Source organism: Dendrobates tinctorius, unplaced genomic scaffold, assembly GCF_039654945.1.
Source record: "Dendrobates tinctorius isolate UK_male_01 unplaced genomic scaffold, ASM3965494v1 ptg000241l, whole genome shotgun sequence".
NCBI classification, from domain to species: Eukaryota; Metazoa; Chordata; class Amphibia; order Anura; family Dendrobatidae; genus Dendrobates; species Dendrobates tinctorius.
Window position 1 is genome coordinate 6023417 of NW_027361908.1, and position 13521 is coordinate 6036937.

The 13521-nt window shown below is 39.5% G+C and overlaps 1 protein-coding gene across 5 annotated transcripts in view; it reads left to right on the forward strand.

Moving 5' to 3' along the window:
* Positions 1-13521, forward strand: part of CFAP54 (cilia and flagella associated protein 54) — a 703284-nt gene that overhangs the window by 512509 nt on the left and 177254 nt on the right. For all 5 annotated transcript variants that reach the window (XM_073556932.1, XM_073556934.1, XM_073556933.1 and 2 more), the window contains exons 51-52: positions 3511-3587; positions 6892-7061. In XM_073556932.1, the coding sequence (XP_073413033.1) occupies positions 3511-3587; positions 6892-7061 (247 nt within the window). The remainder of the gene's footprint in view (positions 1-3510; positions 3588-6891; positions 7062-13521) is intronic.

Below are 13521 nucleotides of genomic sequence, written 5' to 3' on the forward strand. Positions count from 1 at the left end.
ATGTTGTCATTAGTGTTGAACGCAAGTGTTCGCTACTTTGCATCGGGATACTCCGGTATGCACCATGTATCGCGGGTGGTCTAGCGATCCAGATGCAATCTCGAGTAGCGAGCACTTACGCTCAACACTAGTTGCCATATAGTCATTTCTTTTTTTAGTTTTGAAAAAACCCTAACCCCAATGCTAACCCTAAGCCCAACCCTAACCCTAGTCCAACCCTAACCCTAGCCCAGCCCTAGCCGAATAAAAAAAAATATTCTAACTAAGGGGATGACATACTAATTATTGGCTTTTGATCAGTGTGATAGGGTCTATCACAGTGCTCAAAATGAACCAATAGGAAAAATCCCTGCTGTTGCCGAGTGCCGCCCAGCATATCTCGGTGGGCGCACTGCACATGCGCTTGCCTTTTTTTTTTGGAAGGGGAAGTGGAGGGTCAGGAGATGGAGCAGCAGGAAATAGGGGATTCCGCAGATACTGGGTGGGGGGGCTTGGGGACCTAATTTCTCTCTCCTCTGACATGTATATCATGTCAGAAGTGAGAGAAATGTTATTAATACCAGATCTTTATGTTAAAACAGCAATGAGGGAATAATGCCTCTTAATAGCTGCCGTTTTAATGTGTATTGGTGTCATTAATGGCTTTAAGCACCACTTCAGAGGTTTTTTTATTCAGCGCTGGAGAGGCACTTTAAATTTAATTCCCTTGCCCTGTCATATACTCTAACTCCGATGTCTTCATGGTTTTTTGCCCCGGCTTCTGTCCCACGGCGCCATTTTGTGAGCTCAGTTTCTGACTGGTCAAAAGTCAGAAGCTACGTAAACAGCTCCCATAGACTTGTATTGAAAAGTGACCTCCGCGCCACTCCATGAAACACTGGAGCAACTAGCAGGTCATTTTTCACTGGAAACCGACGAGAGCGTCCTGGAAAATGATGAAGGCGGCGGTAATTAAGTATGAGGCAGGGCATTTACATTTAAAACACCGCTCCTGTGGCGCAATAAAAAAAAAATCGCTGGAGTGGTGCTTTAAAAAAGCACTCCCATCAAAGTTTCTATCCTATTAATATATTGCAATCCTCGATATATTTAATAGCACTGTGTACTTACAATTGCGCATTTTGCCTTTTTACCCAGCTAATTCTTCTGCTTTCCATTAGGTCTTTGACCTCACATGATTAAATAGTGACTAGCTAAATCCTTGTAATCTTTATGTAGAAATAGGAGGTTTATGACTGATGACGTGAAGGGGTCGTGTCCCTGCCTTTGATGCAGGTTTACATTCTCATCTTTCCCCACACTTGATGGCTTATTTAATCAGCCACCAAGTGCCACGAACAGCCGCGTGTGGATCTGAGGACCACACACAAGTGTTAACCAGTTAAACATGCTCAGACAGGAAGGGCGTCATTCATCCTGCCCATCAACGCACACACCACGTGATCGCGGGACGCCAATGGGTTGGCATGACAGCCGGGGGTCTGCTGAAGACTCCCTTGACTGTGATCACGATCTTCCTGTGAATGCCGGCCCATGGCTGGTGTTCATAGGAAATCATGATTTTTTTCTATTCATAGCTGTGCTGAATCAAAGCTATGTATAACACAAGCGATCGGAGACTCTCAGCTTCAAGTCTCCTAAGGGGACTATTAAATACAGTGAAAAGTAAAAAATAAATAAAAAAACCCAAAAGAAACGCAAAAGTTAAAATCCCCCCCCCCCGTTTTGCCCCATTAAAAGTAAAACATTTAAAAAAAAAATACACATACTTGGTATCACTATGTTCATAAATGTCCGATCTATCAATTATAAAATAAATTGGACCCGTTGAAGCGCTCGAGCAGCGCGAAACGGCCGTTGTCAGCCTTTCTAGCACTCCTTATGTCACTCCCCCGACTTGACATGTTCATGATATGTCAATAAATCAGTGAAACTTCCATCTCGATGAGTGTGACCTCTTCTCTTTGCATGGATTCCCAGGATTGACTGTTTCCAGGTCTGGCACCCGAGATTCCCAGCTGCTGGGCTTCTGTATGCCGCACATCATTTGAAGTCACACGGTAACAGTGGTGCCGTCCGCTTTTTATCTTGAGTTTTGTGATATAAAATAAATTAGATCTTGAAAAAGGAGAACTATACTGGTTGTGGAAAATGGAAACCAAAGCAACTTTTTTTTAAGGGGGGCAGGCAAATTTTAGAATTTTCTTTTTCACCATTTTTAATTTAAAAAAAATTATACATAGTTGGTATCTGAGGACTCGCACTGACCTGGTGAATCATATTGCCTGGTAATTTTTGCCATATATTGAACATGGTAAATAAAAAACACAAAAAAAATTGTGGAATTGCACTTTTTTTTGCAATTTCTCTTCTTATTTTTACCAGGATACTGTGCAGCTTCAAGTCTCCTAAAGGAACTAATAAGAACAGTGAAATGTTAAAAAAAACAAAACAAAAAACAATGTCTTAAAAGATATGAAAAAAATAAAAATCATAAAAGTTCAAATCACCCTTCTTATCGCCTATTAAAAGTAAAGATAATAAAACAATGAAAGATACACATATTTGGTATTGCGATGTTAAGAAAAGTCCAGTTAAAATATAAAAAAAAATAACCCGTTCAGTAAACACTGTAAATGAAAAAAAATTAAAGAACACCAAAATTACTTTTATTTGTTGCTGCAATACAAAAAAATGCTATAGCAAGCGATGAAAAATGTTATATCTATCCCAAAATGGTATCAATAAAAACGTCGTCTCACCTTGCAAAAAAATAAGGTATCACACAGCTCCATCGACAAAAAAATGAAAACATGCCAGGTCTCAGAAACTCAGAAAATGGCGACACATCCCTCCCCAAAAACATTATTTTGCTGTTGGAAACTTCTTCTTTTTTTGACCACCAAAATAATAAAAAAAATTGACGTTTGGTACTGCTGTAGACATACTGATGAACAGTATCATATTCCTAGGTCATTTATGTACACCATAAAAACAATTAGCAAACAAAACAAAGTCAGAATAGTGTAATTTTTAGGATTTCTCCGCACTCTGATATTTTTCCCAATTTCGAGTTTTTTACTATGTGGCAGAATGAATGGTGTCATTCAAAAGTCCCACAAAAAAAACAAGCCCTCATATGGCTATATGGCTGGAAAAATAAAAATGTTGGAGGAAGAAAAAGAGAAAGAAGGGGAGGAGAAAATGAAAAAAAAAATAGAAAATTGCCCCAGGGAGAAGGGGTTAAAGTCAATATTGACCCTTTAAACAGCCATGCTACATTGCTAAGGGTCCATTTTGACTTATAGGATTGCTGTTTCCAACAGTTGGCTCTAGAGACCCTGATCTGTTCCTCTGTAAAGAGGCTATTTACATATCCATTTTATTGTGGCATTGTAACAACCTTCGTAGACCCTGAAAGTATTGTCATGTGAAAAGGTATTGTCCTGCGTTCTGCGAAATAATTAACAAGGAATATAATTTTATTTTTTCTCTTCTTTTCTTTTGCAGAAGACAATGGATCCAAAGAAGAAAGTGATGCTCCAGTACAACTTGCCTCTAGAGATCTTACACTACCAAAATTAAAGGTCCGGTACATGATCAGGATAGTCTGAGAATTTAATGAACACTGTACTACAGTGTCAGTTAGGGTTTTTTGGAGGCCCTCATACGTATGTCCATGGTAATTTTGCTGCACATTGCCAGCTATGAGCAACATCAAAATTTCCTTATAGGAACGAGAGTTTTCATCTTTAAGTACGGAATTAAAATTGTGACTTATCACAAGGTACAGAGTCTGCCTGACCAAGGGAGTCGGGGGATACAGTTCTTTTTTAATCATTATGCAGGCATTGTAAACAGACTGCCAATCACCAGATGAATGGTAAATTCTCGTTCATCTGGTGAAAAGATTTTTAAGCATGCTTAAAAATAGTCACCCGTGCTGCTGTAACAATAACGATCCAGGCAAATAGATGATGAACGATGGTTATTTATTTCTCATTTCTCAACGCGTTTCAAAGTCAGAGATTTGATCTGTACATCTCCCGAGGAAGAAGTCGTTCTGACTTCGAAACGCATTGAGAAGTGAGAAATAAAAAAAACATCGTTCATCATCTATTTGCCTGGATCGTTATTGTTGCAGCAGCGTGGGTGATATCCACGTTTTTTCCATTTATCTGTCCAGAGCACTCTGAAAGAGGTTTTCATCCAGGATATCTCTGTACTTGGCCACATTCATGTTTCCTTCAATTGCAACCAGTCGCCCTGTCCCTGCAGCTGAAAAACACCCCCATAGCATGATTCTTCCACCACCATGTTTCACTCTTTGGATTGTATTTGGCAGGTGATGAGCAGTGCTTGGTTTTCTCCACACATACCGCTTAGAATTAACACCAAAAAGTCTTCGTCTCATCAGACCAGAGAATCTTATTTCTCGTAGTCTGGGAGTCCTTCATGTGTTTTTTTAGCAAACTCAATGGGGGCTTTCATATGTCTTGCACTGAGGAGAGGCTTCCATCAGGGCCACTCTGCCATAAAGGCCCGACTGGTGGAGGGCTGCAGTGATAGTTGACTTTGTGGAACTTTCTCCCATCTTCCTACTGCATCTGTGGAGCTTAGCCACAGTGATCTTGGGGTTCTTCATTACCCCAAGGCTCTTCTCCCACGATTGCTCAGTTTGGCTGGATGGCCAGGTCTTGGAAGACTTCTGGTGGTCCCAAACTTCTTCCATTTAAGGATTATGGAGGACACTGTGCTCTTAGGAACCTTGAGTACTGCAGAAATTCTTTTGCAACCTTGGCCAGATGTGTGCCTTGCCACAATTCTGTCTCTGAGCTCCTTGGCCAGTTCCTTTGACCTCATGACTCTCATATGGTCTGACATGCACTGTGAGCTGTGAGGTCTTATATAGACAGGTGTGTGCCTTTACAAATCAAGTCCTATAAGTTTAATTAAACACAGCTGGACTCCAATGAAGGAGTGAAACCATCTCAAGGAGGATCACAAGGAAATGGACAGTATGTGACTTAAATATGAGTTTCTGAGCAAAGGCTCTGAATACTTATGACCATTTGATATTTCAGTTTTTCTTTTTTAATAAATTTCCAAAAATTCCTACATTTCTGGCTTTTTCAAGCCAAGATGGGGTGCAGAGTGTACATTAATGATAAAAAAATGAACTTTTTTGAATTTACCAAATGGCTGCAATGAAACAAAGATTGCAAAATTTAAAGGGGTCTGAATACTTTCCATACCCACTGTAAAAATATAAATAAAAGTGATTTAATTAGGTATTAAGCTGAAAGATTGAAAATGCAAGCACTTTTATAGCACTGTTTTCATATTTGTCTTAATGTAATAATAATTATCATTTACATGGTGCTCTTCAATAATGAACAATTCTCATTCCTTGGTGATTTTGACCCATTGCACAACTTACACCCAATTCTTGTGTTGTATTATTTATCTTTTATTTTCATCGCTGCTGCCCAGCCCATCTTTTTAATGGTGTCTTGTGCTATTGTCTGCTATTTTAGCTAATGTCCTCATTACAATACTACCACCTCCTATGCATGTACAGTAAGTTATGGCCCTGGAATCCTTCGTCTGCGCCTTGCACTCCCTCAGAAATACATACCTTATCCTTCCTTCTATGGGCACTGCATTCAGGAATCTTCTGCACAGGTGATGACTATGCAGGAAGGAAGTGGGGAGAGCACTTTATCGGCGCGCACACCGGAGAATACTGGAGTGGAAGTCGCCGGCACCATTGCAGAACATCCCTGAATACGGTGCCCATAGAAGGGAGGATGATATTTCTGAGGGAGTGCAGGGTGCAGGATTCCGGCGCCATAACTAACGTACAGTGGAGTGTGGGGCAGGCCACAGAGCCTGGAAGAAATCATTAGCACAAAGTCAGAATATAACATTTCTCCACAACAAAACCATTAATATGAAGCCTACAGGTATGACTAGTGTAACATTTCTACTACCTGTATGCCCATATTATTAGGTCATATGCGTACCCGGGGTTGACAGATTCCCTTTAATAAACATTGCGACAAAGTCTCTGGTAAAGTACAGGATGGGATATATGTATCACTGAGGTTGTTAGCGTCAGTAATATGAAGCTAGGGAAAATGCTTCAGCACACTAAGTGTTGAGAAGGGTTAATGGGCCATTTTAAGGGCTAGGCTTTTTTGTGAACTGCTGAAGAGCAAGTGGGAGGCTGTTCACCATGTCTGCACCCCAAGATGTGGTTTAGGTGGTAAATAGTCAGCCTTCTGAGTCATGCAGTGTTTGGTGTTGCTTTTTTGCTTATATTAGAGTATATTTTTTGTTTATATAGTCCATAGTATACCCTATTACTTTTTGTTTTGTTATATAATCTTGATATTTATGTTATTTCTCTCTAAATTGGTTATAAATACGCAGAACGATCTATTAGTGTTCCTTCTGTGCACAGAAGTCCTGATAGAGTTCTTTTTAGCCAGTCATGGCCACGTGTCATTCAATGTAAACGAGCCATAAGTTACAATGCTGATAAATTAATTTTTCCCTTTAGTGTCTAGTCAGTGGCTACGTTTTAGTTTCTTAAAGGGGTATTCCATCCTAAACAAGTCAGCCTTGCTGATGCATTCAAGTCTATAACATTGATGAGGATAGCCGACTACAGTGCCGATGGGAACCAGAGTGATCCAATAGCTTTCACCTATCCATTGGATACCTGATGTGTTGTCTTGTTAAAACAGGAATACCCATCAAGGTGCAATGGCTTGATGAAAACCATATTTCCCATATTTTGCTTTTGATATGCAAACAGGTTTTCTAAGGACGTTGACAGCTTACTTTTATCTTGCCTCTTTGTTGTTTGTTTTGCCATTAAAATAGAACATTTTACTAAAAGAAGCAGAGGGAAGTGTAAAATGTGTTCTCCAGGAAGTAGAGATGAAATATAATTATCAACTATCAGAATGTACCGCACTTGACCTGGAATTTGCAATTGAAGCAAATCTTCAACTTTCTGAAATAGCACAGCAGAAGCTGCACGTTGCTGAAAGGTAAGCCATACACCATCTCGAAAACCATCCTGAAATTACACCATGAAAACCATCTTGAATTACAGAATATATGATCCCTTGTTAACTCCCAAGTTGTCTGAAATGTGTTTATTTCCCATTGAAAACGCATACACACCCAACTGAACCCATCTCATTTATATCAGGGAAGTCAGGAGGAATAGCTTTTATCTTACCAGGTGCTCTGCAATCAGTTAACTAAGGGTATGTACACACGTTGTGAATTTGTGTGCGGATTTTTCAGCGCGGAATCTGCAGAATCCGCAGGTCAAAATGCCTGCGTTTAGGGGGCGTGGCCTGAGCTGGTGATGGTGTAACACGCACGGCTCAGGATCTCTGAGGAGGCATCTCCTAAAGCAGCAAATAAAGCAAAAGAAAATTGCTCTCTTCGCTAACCCACGGAAGGATTGTTTTCTCGTTACTCAGAGGTACATTCTGATACCCCTTGTCTGAGCTTTGGACATTAAAAAAGATATTTTTGAAATCTGAGGCGTTTTCCCGCCATTTTACTGCAAGGTGACACCATTTTGAACCGTGAGTGAAAAAATCCTTTCCCTGCTCCCTCCATTACCCACCAGCTGACCTTGTCCTCAGAAAAAGTATCTCCACGCTTGTCTACAACATTTTAAAGATTTTTATTGTCTTTTGGAGATTTTTCTTACAAAAATCCTGTCATATACCAGCTGATTGGCAGAAGGATACAAAATAGTCCCTACCCTGTGCCTAATCTGACAGGGTTTCTCTCGTTGCATAATTAAAAGACATTGACTTTTTTTTGGAATCTCCTCTTGTCTGTTTTAGACCCTTTGGAAGTCCCAGGGTGTCCTAATTTAGCTATATTCCCCTGCTTTGTGCGAGGCTGCGGGAGCTATAACGGCTGTGGAGGGATCTCTTTCATCTCAACGTCCTATCTCAAGTACGCCATTTTCCTGTCAAAACAGATCTTTGAGGCGGAAGGACACAAAATAGTCCGTGATTTGTGCCTATTTCTATGTTACCTCCGCTCCCCACCGCTCCTGTGCGGCTCCACTGGGGTGATCTCCCTTTCTTCAGCGGTGCCGTGTATCAGCTGCCGGCTCCCCTGTTGCATATTTTATGAGCGGGGACTGACGTCACTGAGCCCTGTGTGAAGACTAGCCACCTGTCACGGCTGCATTTAAAGTCACAGGGAGCACGTCTATATCGGCGCGCAGTCAATAAAGGATTTTACTGTATGCATCATACAATATTAAAAGTGCCATCTGATTCTGTGGTGTATCTCATTCCTCACGGTCCCTTTTATAAAAAGGCATAGGAAGACACAATAATTTTCTGTATTTTTAACGTTTGTTCAGTATAAACATCACCAATAATATCAATTCTCTCTAATATAATCCCTGCAAGGCAGGATTCAAAAAAGGCACAAGATGAGTCACAAGGCTACTCCAGTGTCCAAATCAACGAAAGTGTCTAATACGACTCCTCAAAAAGCACAAAAATTTCAGGATTCTTACAATCCTCACTTTAAAGATCAAGTGGATATCGTTAACCCATTTAAGGCCAGATCTCCTCATAAAGAGGTCATGGATACATCTCTCTCATCAAAAAGGAAAAATCCTGGTAAAACTTCTGAAAAATTCACATCGCCAGCCGACACTTCAAGTCCTGAGTCTGGAGATAATTCACCAAACTTTTCGCCGGAAAGGTCAAAATTTAAGATGGATAACACCAATCCTTCTCCTTCCCAAAATCTGAATGTTATATCCATACACTCTTACATGGATACTCTCGCCCAGAAAATCACGTCCAGTATGTCTCAATCATTTGAAAACCAAAATAAAATTTTACAGTCCACCTTGGATAAATTTAGCAGCAGGTTAGACAACCACAAAAAACGGCTAACGGTAGTGGAAGAACACACTGATGATTTATCAAAAGACACCCATGACCTCAAATCTGAATGTCACAGACTTAAAATTAAAGTTGCGGATATAGAAGACAGGAACAGAAGAAGCAACTTGAAAATAAGAGGAATGCAAGAATCTATCTCACCGGATAAACTAGAAGACTTCGTTAAGACATTTTCAAAAAATTACTACCGGCACTTACAGACCAGGATCTCATCATAGATAGGATCCACAGACTTCCCAAACCATGGTATTTCGATAAAGATCTACCTAGACATACCATCATAAGGGTCCACTTCTTCAAGATCAAGGAAAAAGTTCAAAAATCAGTTAAAGATCTAGGAGGTTTTCCAGAACCCTATGCTCACCTTCAGCTCTTCATGGATCTTTCAAAGGAAACGATTGAAGGAAGAAAGTCTTTTAAGCCAGTCACCTCCACCTTGAGGGAAAATAATATCCCCTATGAATGGGGCTTTCCACTTAAACTTTTGGTATTCTACAAAGGATTCTCGCCTAAGGAAGGAAGAGATTTCCTGTCTTACAGCAGGATACCCGATCGCCATAGAAACTCTAACTCTCAAGACCCCAGGCCCTCTTCAGAGTCGGGATGATCCAACGGAAAGACCCTGCTTACATAGTTTCTCTCCTGGTTAAAAGGCCTCTCTACACTTTTTGATTATTTGTTCAGTGTATTACTCTGCTTATTATTCTTTCCACAGGTTTTCTTACTTCTGTACTTCTTTATGGACTCATATATCACATGAGATTATTTTCCTTCTAGGAACAGTGCAGTTATGATTGACAGCTAAAGGATGCCTCTAATGGGATCCTTACACAAACTTTCCCCACTAAGGAATTAGAGCCTACCGGCTAGGCTCTTTCTGAAGGACAATTTTGTTCTGTGTTGTGTTTTTCTGTTTTCGGTTTTAAACAGGTCTTCAGTTTTAGTTTTTTTTTTTGTTAACTAAGTTCTTCAAAGGTAGGTGCCCTCTGGTTTCCTTATTTCATCTACCCCACTTCATACGGTCCTTGCCACTCTTGTAACATGAAAATAAAAGTTGTGTCTTATAATGTCAGGGGGCTAAAAAGCCCTTGGAAGAGATTTTCCATTGGTAAAGAAATTAACGGGTTACACCCTGAGGTTGTATGCCTCCAAGAAACTAAGTTCAAAAAAGACAACCACCCTTCTATAAATCTCAAAAATGTCCCATTTGTATTTGAGTCTTGCGGCCCAAGAAGGAAAGCTGGGGTTTTATCCCTGATTGGTAATTCAATTTCCTTTGAATTTCTCTCTGTAGTCAAGGACGTAAGAGGTCACTATCATATTCTCCTATGCAAATTGAACGGCCACACCTTCACAATAGTTAATACTTATGTTCCCACCATCAGACAACTTCCTAAATAAGCCAATGAAAAAATCGACACCTTACACTCAGGAACTCTACTTTTATTAGGTGACTTTAATATGGTGCAGGATAATACACTAGACTCCACCTCCCCCAGCAGACAAAGATCACAATCCTTGAACAGCTGGATTTATAATCACGAGCTATTCAACTCATTCCGCTGTTTGAACACCACATCTAGAGAATTTACTCATTTTTCTGATGGCCATCAGTCGGCCTCTAGAATAGACTTGATACTCACAGATGTCTTCTCCTTGCCAAGGTTCTCCTCCGTCTCCATACTTAATAAATCTATTTCAGATCATTCTCCGGTAACTGCAGAATTGACAATAGGGCCTCCAACTCACCCCCAATTCATGTGGAAATTCAACTCCTCTTTGCTTCATAACCCCTCCACCAAATCTGAAATCAGCTCAGCCTTAACAGAATTATTTTAGTGAAAATGACTCCGTCCTCCTAAATCCATTTTCCTGTTGGAACGCTCACAAGGCGGTATTGAGGGAGTTTTGATCCAAATTTCCTCCAGACAAAAAAAAAGTTAACAGAGATAAAATCCTTACCCTACAACAGTCAATTAAATCTAAAGAAGAGGAACTTTGTCGATCCTCTGTTTCCTCTAGCAAACAAACTGTATTATCAGAACTTACCGATCTTAGAATGCAATTAAGGAAACTCATATTCAATTTTTACGACTCAGCTATTAGATTGGCAAAATGCAAGCATTACTTATCTATAAATCGCCCTTCAAAATACATGTCAAACAGAATTAAGAATATACGGAAACGGAATAGAATTGACACTATAACTTCCTCTAATGGTACATCTTTGGTCCACGTGAAAGATATTGTAAAGGCTTTTGCCGATTATTACAAAATTCTGTATAATATTAATCAGGATAACCCTAATTTGCAGCCAACTACCTCAGAGATTGGATCATTCCTTTCCAGCATGAACCTTCCAAAACTCAACTCTGAAGACTTATCTTTTTTGTCTTCTCCCTTCACTGAACAAGAAATCCTGGAAACTATAAAAAAACTTAAAACATTTAAATCACCCGGACCAGACGGGTTTAATAATGATTATTTCAAGTCTTTTAGTAATTCATTGGCCCCTCACCTTGTACAAGTATTTAATTCAGCTTTCCAATCAGGTCAATTTCCCAAAGAGATGCTGGAAAGCGACCATTTTCGTAATCCCTAAACCAAATTCTGACACTAGCCAAGTTTTTAATTATAGACACAGACGTAAAAATTTACGCAAAAATCTTGGCTAATAGACTAAATCAATTTCTCCCGACACTAATTTCCAACGATCAGTTAGGATTCATTAAAGGAAGACAACCCATAGATGGTACGAGAAGGCTCATTAACATAATTAAGCTCATTTCCTCGAAAAACCTCAAAGCCACTGTTATCTCTCTTGATGCTGAGAAAGGGTTTGACCACCTTAATTGGTGTTATCTCGAAGCGACTCTCAAAAAATTTGGAATGAATTCTCGACTCACGGGAGGTATTATGGCTTTGTACTTCGACCCTGGGGCGAGGGTATATTCCAACAATCATCTTTCCCCTACATTTAATATAGCTAATGGGACTAGACAGGGCTTCCCCTTGTCACCATTGCTTTTCGCATTGGCCATTGAACCTCTGGCCCAATTAATCAGGAATAGTACAAAGATCTCAGGAATTAAAACCTTGCATAGAGATTTTAAAATAGCGTTATATGCAGATGATATAATTCTTACCCTTACCGATCCAAGCAACTCTATCACTGCCTTACAAACTCTAATCCAGACTTTTTCCAAGGTCTCTTATTTTAAAATAAACGACTCTAAATCCAAAATACTTGGCTTTAACCTGGGAATAGACCAAGGAAAAATTGAGGGTCTCTCGCCTTGGGGTTGGGCTACTGATGGGCTGACATACCTAGGCCTAAAATTTGTCAAAAATATGAACTCTCTTATAAAATTAAACTTAGAGATTCTTACCAAAAAGCTTTTTAATGAATTTCGTTTATCTAGAGATGATGGACTCTCTTGGTGGGGAAGAATCATGATGGTTAAATCATACATCTTCCCAAAAATCCTATATCTACTTCGCTCTCTTCCTTTAAAAGTTCCCACTTCTCTTACAAATCTCCAAGCCTCATTGAATTCTTTTATATGGTATAGCAAAAAACCCAGAATAGCAAAAAACATTCTCTACAATCATAAATCTTATGGTGGAGCTGGTTCCCCAAATATCACGGCTTATTACACTGCAAATTTAGTCAAACAAAGCGCATTCTGGTGGCCACATGATAAGACACCAACTTGGCATGAACTAGAATTGTCTTTTAACAATTATAAACCTCTTCATCTACTAATTCTGAACCAACTCCTTCATAAAAAATTAATTGAAAACTCTCATCCAATTTTTCAAGCTATTTCTGAAGCTTGGAAAAAATTTTCTGTTCCAAAAAGAGGCTCTAATAAAGAAGTCACATTAAAAAATTTGACCTTATCAGTTATTTTTCAAGCATCCAATCAGACTATTGACCCCGTTTAGTCTGCACTTGGTCTCAAAAGACTCAAAGATTTATACGATGGTGCTCTTTGTACACCTTATAACAAACTCAAGAATAGATTTCAATCTACTACTCCTGCTTTCTTACAATATGTCATCCTTAAAGACAAACTCCATGAGTTCCTTGCTATTTCACCAAGAATTTCTGAACCAGCAGTTAATCTTATTTGTAATATAGACCATAATATTTTCTGGAGTTTTGAGTATACTTACAAGTGGTGTAATAATAGCTTTGCAGTGGTCAAGACTCAAAATATTATCAAATGAAAAACCGAATTACATACAATAATTGACCCTCCTGACCTTGAACAGGCATGCTCCCTCTCGTATGCCTCTACAATTTCCTTATCACTACAAGAGACCCACTTCAAACTTTTAACGAGATGGTATTATACCCCTCCATAGAATCAACCCTGACAATTCTCCGCTCTGTTGGAGGGGTTGTTGGAGGGGTTGTGGAAGGCCAGGAAATATTTTGCATATATTTTGGCAATGTCCCAAAAATTGTTCCCTTTTGGAGAAAGGTTTCAAATTTTATCGATTTTATCTTAGGAACGCAACCTATTTTGTCTACTCGTCTGGCCCT